A 10,417-nucleotide genomic window follows, 5' to 3' on the forward strand; every position below is an offset into this window, starting at 1 on the left:
AATACATGTACGTTTCGGTATTTAAGCTGCCTCGTCTCCTTGACTCCTTTGTCTCTTTGGTTTAGTCCCTCCTTTTGTACACTTGACTGGTTATTGTGTCTCTGTCATTACCCTTGCGCCTGGTATATGGTCAGGGATCTACTTTGTGTGTGAGAAATGTGATACATAACTAGTCATCCTGTAGCCTGACATAACTCGGAGCACCTTACATAGTGTTGCAGCTTTGAAAAATGACTCTGCCTGTCCTCAGGGGGGCGCTTTATACGAAGAGCAAACCTGTGTTTTGCCACCATTCCGTTTGGACTGACCCTACAAGTGGCATAAGAATTGTCATGAAAATAACACCGCAACTTCTATTTCTTTTGTGTGATCTAGAGTTTCATTCAAAGTATCACCATCTACATTAATAACTAATATAAAACATGCTGCAGCGTCTCTTTGTGTTGGTAACTGCTTGTCCAGTTGTGATGAAAACTTGAGGGAAGTATTTTAAGTTGCCAAGTTAATTTACAGTGGATGACCTGTTTCATACAAACCAAATGTGAAATAGATATTTTGATGCTCAGTGTGTTTGCTCCTGATTTAGATTCCCAAGGAAGTTGTGTCAGAGAAAAAAATGTGGACCCGATTAAACACTTCATTTGCATAAGCAGAGGTGAAACTAGAATGACACTGTCTTCAGTGAAACTAATTTTCAAATGTCCTTGCTTCTTTTCCTCATTACAAGTCATTACAGTTTTTCAGGCACTGCGCATCATAGCATAGGGCTGGGCAATATGGACAAAAAACAAACAAACAAACAAAAAACAACAACAACACAATATCTCTGTCCAAATTTGCTGATATCCTGTCACTGTACTGTAGAGCAGCCTTTAAAACCAGGAAAAGACAACACTTAAGCAATATCACAGTCTAACAATATCCAAAATCTATGACAATCTTTTGTCTCATATCATATTATCAAAATAATGTTGATGTATCACCAAGCCCTATGATACAGTGTTTACAACATGATCTGTTCAGTTTTATTTTATTCATTTTGTTAACCTTTATTTAATCACATAAGTCAACTGAGAAATTATTTACGATTACACTATCAAGCTTGTATAACTGGAAGTTCTATTCTGTAGTGATCATGAAATAATAAAATGCAAACTATATGGAGCAAGTGGGTTCACTTGCCACACACACAAGTATGTAAAACACATAAAACAACATCAGGGCTGCCAGTTCGTAAAAATACACATGTTCATGTCATAATCATACATAGTAACAAGAATGCTGTAAAATTTTCACTAACTTACAGCAATTAGCTGGTAAGTTGCTGTAAATACATTTCACAGTATGATTACTCCAATCATAGTAATTGCTATGATGGTAATAATCAGTGTGCTGTATTTTTTATCACAACACAAATTCAACTACTATAAAAGGCAGAAATAATGGACATACACCCAGAGATACAAAGCAGTTACAATGATGTGATGATACGATAAAAGTCAGCAGGTTCTACTCTCAGAGCACCTCCACTGTCAAGACAGGACAGTGGTAGCTGGTCAAAAGATTATAGTCAACAGATGTAGTTGTTCATTTAGAATGATTTTACCTGGACTGGAGGAAAGTCAGATCCTCTTCTGCCCTCTTGATAACAAAATTAAAAATTGTGTTTTAAATCATGTGAAATGTGCTAACAGCAAAGGCAGATTATTACGTAACGTCTGGAAAAATAATCCCGGTAAACATTACTGTATTGAGATTTACATTAATAATATATAAATTCTCCCGTCAGTTATAAGTATACAGCAACTTACTGTATACATATTACACAGTAAGCATTTCTTCATTTTACAGTAATCATGCTGTAAAAACTATAGAATTTGCTATAAAAATATTATACAGTAAGGTTTTCTTTATTTTACAGTAATAATGCTGTAAAGCTCAAAGAAATTTGTTACAGTGTATGGCTGTCTTGACCTTCAATTGATGCTAAGAGAACAAAATCTGCTGTCAAAATCCAAGCTGAAACCTGAACAACAAGAAGACTTGTGTTTTTTGTAAGATATTAGTATTATATTAACAGTTTTGCATGCATAGGTGGCCTGTATTAAGTATAATGATGGCAGCAAAGCAGAGGCTGAGTCACTCCTCCAGCCATCCTCCTGTAAGTGTGGAGGATCTGCCACATAAAGACATTCATCAACTAAACAATGGGCAAGCATCAACAGAAGCACAAACAACAGTCACTTACAACATTTGTGTTGGCTTTATGCAGGAAAGGAAAAGCAAACATGAAGATGCAACAATAAATACTCTTGACTGCAAAGCACAGGTGCTGTAGGTTATATGAACAAGTAAGCTTTTCTGTAACTGCAGGTGATGGCCAAAGATGTCCTATTTCACTTTTCAAATACATGTAAAATATCAGAATTATATTAAAACTAGTTGTTGCCATGTCCTTTAGCACTAATCTTAACATTGAATAGACATGATTTATTTATTTATTTCATTCTGATTCAGAGTAACATGTGGGTTTTCTGTCCATTTTCAGTGGCTGCTTGTAGCTTTGACAATAAAATTATATGAAAACGACTACTGATTTTTTTTAACAGTTTAATTTTCATTTATCATTTTTTGTAGGCCTAAACCGATGATTACATTCACCAATTATAAAAACAATATTTCAATATTTTGTCAACTAAAATGTGCATCATAGCCTATGCTCTGTACCTTATGCTAAAAACTCTGTCAGAGGCTAGTCTTAAGTCTCCCTGGGCCAGCTATAGATGCAAAAAATTTTTAAAAAAAGAGGAAAGTCTCAAAAGAAAACTTTATAATTAAATAGTTGTGGCTCCCAAAAGACTTTTTTTTTTTCTTTTGGCCAAAAATGGCTCTCTTGAGAGTCAAGGTTGTAGACCCCTGCTATAAAGGCAGTTCAAGTCCAATGAATAGCTTGAAATGGTACAAAGGTAAGTGGTGAACTGCCGGAGGTTAAAAAAATGGTAAGGCTACCCAAAACTGAAAAATAATGTACATTTCAGAATTATACAAAAAGGCCTTTTTCAGAAAACAAGAAAAGGGTTAACAACTGAAAGGTGTTCTGCAGCAATGGAGGTTGATCAAGCCTTGAAAGTTGGTGCTACCAATTCCTACAGGTGTCCCAACTTTTCTTGATTCCTTACAACCCCTCTGTCTGCATAAAAGTAGTGCTGGAACACACTATGGTAGCATACCCTCTTCAGCATTATTTGAACAGTATTGTACTGCAGAAAGTAGTGTGTTGCTATAAAAATGGCAAGAAAAAGGCAATTATCAATGGAAGAGAGACAGACCATCACAACACTTAAAAATGTAGGTCTTTCCTACAGAGAAATAGCAAAGAAAGTCAAGGTGTCAGTGGCTACAATTTCCTTCACCATCAAAAGGCACTCAGAAACTGGGGGATACTGACAGGAAGAGGTCTGGCAGACCCAAAGCCACAACAAAATCAGAAGACAAGTTTCTGAGAGTCAACAGCTTGTTTGATAGGCGACTCACGGGACAACAGCTTCAAGCACAGCTTAATAATAGTCATAGTAAGCAAGTCTCAGTTTCAACTGTGAAGAGAAGACTTTGAGTTGCAGGTTTGACAGGTCGAGTTGCAGCAAGAAAGCCATTGCTAAGACGCCAGAGTAAGAAAAAGAGGCTTGCCTGGGCCATGAAACACTGCCAATGGACTACTGAAGACTGGAAGAAGGTGTTATGGACTGATGAATCAAAATTTGAAATCTTCAGTTCATCACACAGGATCTTTGTACACCGTCGAGTAGGTGAAAGGATGGTTCCTCAGTGTGTGACATTAACTGTCAAACATGGAGGAGGAAGCGTGATGGTCTGGGGTTGTTTTGCTGGATCCAGGGTCAGTGACTTGTACAGAGTGAGAGGCACCCTGAACCAAAACCACCACAGCACCATGCAGTAACCTCTGGTATGCACCTAATAGGTCAGGAATTCATCCTACAGCAAGATAATGACCCAAAACATAAGTCCAAGCTGTGCCAGAACTACCTTAGGAAAAAAGAACAAGATAGTAAGCTTGAAAACATGGAGTGGACACTAGCACAGTCTCCAGACTTAAACCCCATCGAGCTGGTTTGGGATGAACTGGACAGAAGAGTGAAAGCAAAGCAACCTGCAAGTGCCACACATTTATGGGAACTTCTGCAACAGAGTTGGGAAGAACTTTCTGAAGAATATTTGATGTCCATTGTAGAAAAAATGCCAGTGTGTTCAGCTGTTATATCTGCCAAAGGTGGCTACTTTGATGAGTCAAAAGTTTAGAATACATTTTGGTTTATAAATTGATTCCATGATTTATTTTTTAACTTTTTAACTTTAACTTTCAACCAAATTGCTTATTTGTTCTATGCTTTCATTTCAGAGTACAATGAGACATTAAACAGCATAATTCTTAATAAAAAACTGGAAAAATTGGGGTGTTCTAAAACTTTTGACCGGTAGTGTATATCCTGACAATTTTCTACTAGTGATGTTTTCTCACTGCCCTTATTTCTCTTTTTATTTTCTTTTATCTCGCCATTTTACATTTGACCTCTCCTAATTTCCGCCCCTTTTATTCTGTGCTCCAATAACAGTTGAGGCAACTTGGCACCTCAGTCACCACAGGGTTATACCTTAAGTTAGCTAATGTTAGTTAACAAAGTTGGTCAATGCTAGGTAACTAGCTAGGTATTTGCTAACATTATATAACTAAAGATGTGAATATATGTCACTTTTACAGGTATTTCAGCTATCTCCAAATATGTTTTTTTTATTTCAACATAGACAAGCCTGGCACATGGCATGTGTAAGTACAGAAAAGTGTTGCAAACTTAACTCAACTGTAATTGGAGCACAGAGTGAAAGGGGGCGGGTCAATTCACAGCCAGTGACTGTTATGTGATAATGAAAACAAAAACTTGCCGTTACTTGCCTATACTTATATGTAAATTACAGTATTTCATAAATTAAACTGTATTGACTATATTGTATTAATGTAATTTACAGTACAGCAAAAGTTCGATATTCAAGAAAATAATAAAAGGCTGTGTGTGTGTGTGTGGGGGGGGTGTGATTACTGGCCGTATGCACACCTCTCTCACTCTCACTCACACACACACACACACGCACACTTTGACACACTGACCTACTTTCTCCGCACGCGTGCACGTATATATCCTGTGCGCTCCTCTCACGGGTCACGACAGGACAAAAACAACACACAAACACAAACACGCAGTTACACACTCCGGTGTCAATAAATGACTAAAAGTGAAGAAAGACTGCCTCTAATGAGGAAACACAGATACGCCCTCTTCGTTTCTGCATGCGTGGTGGTGGTGGTTGGAGTCACAGCCCAGGGGATCCATGTTTTCCTCCGCTCACGTGGACCGGCTGCGCGTCAAGCTGTTGCTAAAGCCGAGAGGAGGAGAGAGAAGGAGAGCTTATTATGGAGCTGCTCCTGCTGTCCTATATCAGCGACAGCCTGCAGTCCTTCTGCAGACACTCATCTCCAGCCATGGCTCCGAGTCACCGCTGTCAGAGGAAAGTGCAGTTTTCGAGCCCTTCATGTGAGTAACGTGTTTTATTGGTCTTAACTATTTGTGTTTTCAGTGTGTCCAGATTTCTGTGAACACCTTACCTTACCTGACGCCACAGGTGGTCTTTTTCTGTTCACTTCAGTTCGATTCAGTTCACCCTGTAGCATGATAGACATGTAACATTAATAATGATAATTCGCAAGTGATATATGATTTATTTTATTTTGACTAGCTGGAGCCTCAGAAAAGGGTTGGTTAGTTATAAAACTACACACTGTATTTAGAAGCATGAGCAGAGGCTAGAAGAATGCCAGATCATATTTACACGTGGAAAGAAACACAAGAGTCTACAGTCATAAACCTAACTTTGAGTGGATGACACAGTCAGTACATGTGACTGAATGAAAGATTGTTGCCATGTAATCTCAGGAAAAAGGCTTCAAGATCACTGTTCATTTTGTTCTGACAAGTGTTTTGATGTGGATTTGCTATTATTCAATATCTAGTTCAATTTGGTTCATATATTTGACCAGTAGACACACAACTTTAGATTGATTTTACGCTCTGGTCAGGGACTACAGATGAAAACTTCCTTTTTTTTTTTTTACTGTGTACTGTCTGTGAGAAATAAACTAAACTAAACTTTTGAAAATGTCTTGTCAGCAGAGGTAATTTTCATATTGACAAAGATTTAGTTTACCAGTGTTAAAAACAATTTTTAGTTTAGAGAGAACTCTTCAGGATTTTTTTTTTTTTTAACAAAAGCTTTTAAACAACCCAATTATACACGAGGTGTTGCAATATAGAAACCTATCAACAATGACCACAACAAGTGTGAGTCAGTGGTTACAGTGAGGAACTACAGTGATAATATCATATAACAACTACCTGAAAGCTTTGTGATAGTTCTGTAATTCAATAAAGAATGGAAGAACATGAGCACCTTTCAATACACATTTCACTGAAATTACTGTTTTAAGACATAAGCTGTTTGATAAAATGATCAATTTGTTTAATAAAAGTTGTTATTGATTATTATTGATTTATTAGTCTGTACAAACCAGTGCGTTATACTGCAGTGTATAAAATAATTTAAATGAGTCCCACGTTTAACCAAAACTGAAATGATGAACACATTAATGTATCATGATTGAAATGAAATGAAATTGTAAAATTATTATAATCTGGCAAATTAATATATGACATCCATGGCCATTCTGCCCTTTTAAATATGTTACTTTAAGTATATTTTTATCTTTGTACTTTTGTGCTTTTACTTAAGTAAGATAGTATTGTGGGATTTTTAGTTATTACTAATAATACTTATTATTAAGTAAGTATGTCCTACTTTTATGCAAAAAATCTAAGTGATAGTATTATTATTATTATTATTATTATTATTATTATTATTATTATTATTGTTATAATAATAATGTACATGTACACTGTAAATAGATCATTTTACTGTTTGCATTAAAATCCTAATCTCTTGATTCCACAATATGCTGATTTGTTTCAGAATGAAACGAGGAAGGACAGGTCTGAAATCAAAGTGCCAGACCTTCCCCTCCCATGAGGACAGAGCTAAGAGACAGAAGCGGGGGGCGTTCAGCTTCGTCATGACTCCAGCAGAGGACTGGGGCAACCTGCCTCACCACATCATCCTGCAGATCTTCCAGCACCTGTCCCTCGTGGACCGGGCCAGGGCCTCGTCTGTGTGCCGCTGCTGGAATGCCGTCTTTCACACCCCCGACTTGTGGAGGAGATTTGAGTTTGAGCTCAATCAGCCGGCAACGTCTTACCTGCGCTCCACTCACCCTGACCTCATTCAGCAGATCATCAAGAAGCACGCCCAGCACTTACAGTATGTCAGCTTCAAGGTAAGAGCCTTCCCTGCTGTCACTCCTCTCCTTTCACCTCCTCCACTTTCACATCACAGCTGTCTTAAAAACAATATGTCCCCTCCGTAATCCAAACCATCTGCTGCAGGACTGCTCCTGACGCATCAGCCGTCTCGACATTAGTGGGTTTAACATGTTGAGGCTCAGATTATTCTTACACCCCCGTCTTTACTAATTTTTCTGTGTTTATTTATTCATTTTTGAACCTAAATGGTGAATCATTGCTTGCTAAATCAGGTGGACAGCTGCACAGAATCAGCAGAGGCGGCCTGTGACATTCTCTCCCAGCTGGTGAACTGTACCATTAAGACCCTGGGGCTGATCTCCACAGCGCGGCCCAGCTTCATGGACGTGTCTCAGGTAAGAGACTGACTGTGCTTCACATGCACATCTCATGTCTTTCACTGCTGCATGATTCGTTATACACAAAGAGCTCGATCAGTCACATGTTTACCGTTTTCATGTCAACTTGAAGACCGTAATCATCTCTGTACTGTAAAAATATCCCTCATTTCTTTTCAATTTTGCAAAAAATCTGCACATTTTATAAAAAACAAAAACATTCTAGGATATTCTGGTTTAATCGTCCTGTTTTTCCCTCCTCAGGCTCACTTTGTGTCTGCACTGACAGTTGTGTTTGTCAACTCCAAGTCCCTGTCCTCTATCAAGATTGATGATACACCAGTGGACGACCCGTCCCTGAAGGTGCTGGTTGCCAACAACAGTGACACCCTGAAGCTGCTGAAGATGAGCAGCTGTCCTCATGTTTCCCCAGCAGGTCACGACACTGATATGATTTTGCTTTCATCAGTTTGCACAATAAAAACTAAATCAGAAATTAAAAGGAAAGGGGGAATGACATGCACCTGGTTAGCCTTCAAACAGGACATCACAACAGTGTTACTTTACTAAGAGTGAAAGTCTTCACTGTCTTAGAGCTTCTGATGTTAAATGTACAAGAGGTAATTTTCTGGTAACAAATGTACTCATGTATTAAACACTTTTAAAATTACACGGTTTTAACTGGACAAGAAGGGTATGACGAATTGTAATCTGGAATGCAACTAGTCACTAAAGCTGTAGAAAGTTTTTTCTCTGAGATGTGGTGGAGTATAAGTATTAGTATAGTAGTAATACACATTATTCAGTGCAGTATAAGACAGTTATACTAAAGTAGAGAACAAGTACCACAAATTTGCACTTAAGTACAGTACTTGAGTAAATATATTTAGTGACATTCACTCACTGTATTACAAGTACATGGTCAGTTACTTAAATTCCTGGGCCATCAGGAGGCTCTGTGTTGATTTACACAGTGACTATACTCAGCCAAATAACAAGAATAGCTTTGCTGCTGTGATCGCCCTTCCCCTCTCATTCTGCCCCCTCAGTGAAAAGACTGGAGGCGGTTGGTCACTGCACTTCAGTGTCCAAAGGCTTTAAGTGCTCGACATCTTTAAAATTTGATGTGATGATGCCACTGCACAGAAAGTGAAGGAATGACCAAATCAATTAAAACATTTTTCTGAGAGAAACATGCTGACCACTGTCCCCAGTGCTATGCAGATTATTTGTTTTTTCAGACAGATGTTTTGATTTGTCTTTGTGTCCTCAGGTATCCTCTGTGTAGCAGACCAGTGCCATGGACTCAGGGAGCTGGCGTTGAACTACCATCTCCTGAGTGATGAGCTCCTGCTTGCCCTGTCCTCTGAAAAACACGTCCACTTGGAGCACCTGCGCATTGACGTGGTGAGCGAAAACCCCGGGCAGACACACTTTCACACAATCAAAAGAAGCAGCTGGGAGGCTTTGGTCCGACATTCACCCAAGGTCAACATCGTCATGTACTTCTTCCTCTATGAGGAGGAGTTTGAGCCCTTCTTCTGCGAGGAGACTCCTGTCACCCACTTGTACTTCGGGCGGGCGGTCAGTAAAGAGATGCTGGGCCGCATCGGACTGAACTGCCCTCGGCTGGTGGAGCTGGTGGTGTGCGCCAACGGCCTCGAGCCCCTGGATGAGGAGCTGATCCGCATAGCCGAGCGCTGCAAAAGCTTGACGGCCATCGGGTTAGGCGAGTGTGAAGTGACGTGCAGTGGCTTTGTGGAGTTTGTAAAGATGTGTGGGGGACGGCTGACTCAGCTGTCCATCATGGAGGAGGTGTTGATCCCAGACAGCAGCTACAACATGGAGCAGATCCACAGTGAGGTGTCCAAACACCTGGGCCGCATCTGGTTCCCTGACATGATGCCCACCTGGTAGACTGAGATGAAGCCAGAGTGGAGGTAAAGGGATACTTTGGTAGTAAAGTATAGTATAGTATAAGTATGGTTTGGATTCACCAAAGTTGCACAATTCTACAAACAAACTTAACAGTTTGAAGCAGCGGTAGACCAGCAGCTCCTGAACTCCTGCGTCCTGCAAGTACTGATTTCACCTAATGAGTTTAGTTCATTCGGAGAGATTGATATTTGACTTACATAACAGTGGTTTCCTGTCTGAAAAAGCGGCCTGATGGCAAGTGAAGTAATGAAAAAATTTATAAATATATTGTACACTCAAACTGATATTGATCTTTTTAAGTGGACTGGCTAAAATGTGTTTTGTTTTGACCCTGTCCACAGCAGTTCATTGCTTAGCTTCTGGCGTGGTGCCCCTCTCTGCTTCTCCAAACTGGTGGCATGGGTAATACACTGACTATTGATAAATACCTCATACAACCCCACTTCAGTGATACCAACTATCCCTCAGAGTGTGTCCAGAGTGTGAAATTCTTCTCACTTTAAAAAACATTAACAGGTGGGTTTCTGTCTGGCTACCTTACAAGCACTCAGTTATCTTTCTCTGTATTGATGTGATGTGAGATGTTGTGATGTAGTAGGTTATGTCAACCTGTGAAGGATGAGTTTACACCCACTGCAACCTTTCAGCCACTGTGTGGAA

General features: G+C 39.4%; 1 protein-coding gene across 1 annotated transcript; it reads left to right on the forward strand.

Moving 5' to 3' along the window:
* Positions 1 to 5,337: 5,337 nt before the first annotated feature.
* Positions 5,338 to 9,816, forward strand: fbxl3l (F-box and leucine-rich repeat protein 3, like). The gene is made up of 5 exons (XM_084718420.1): positions 5,338 to 5,606; positions 7,096 to 7,456; positions 7,715 to 7,837; positions 8,084 to 8,255; positions 9,093 to 9,816. The coding sequence occupies exons 1-5, from the start codon at positions 5,404 to 5,406 to the stop codon at positions 9,734 to 9,736; spliced, it is 1,503 nt and encodes a 500-aa protein (XP_084574546.1). The 5' UTR covers positions 5,338 to 5,403; the 3' UTR covers positions 9,737 to 9,816.
* The last annotated feature ends 601 nt before the right edge of the window (positions 9,817 to 10,417 follow it).

The sequence above is a fragment of the Lutjanus erythropterus genome, chromosome 5 (genome assembly GCF_056507025.1).
Source record: "Lutjanus erythropterus isolate fLutEry1 chromosome 5, fLutEry1.hap2, whole genome shotgun sequence".
Taxonomy (NCBI): domain Eukaryota; kingdom Metazoa; phylum Chordata; class Actinopteri; order Lutjaniformes; family Lutjanidae; genus Lutjanus; species Lutjanus erythropterus.

Bases quoted from the DNA above. Each gene is read 5' to 3' on its own strand.
- fbxl3l (XM_084718420.1), top strand. From the start codon at position 5,404: ATGTTTTCCTCCGCTCACGTGGACCGGCTGCGCGTCAAGCTGTTGCTA. The intron at 7,838-8,083 runs GTAAGAGACTGA...TTCCCTCCTCAG, and splicing joins GCTTCATGGACGTGTCTCAG to GCTCACTTTGTGTCTGCACT. The intron at 8,256-9,092 runs GTCACGACACTG...TTGTGTCCTCAG, and splicing joins TCCTCATGTTTCCCCAGCAG to GTATCCTCTGTGTAGCAGAC.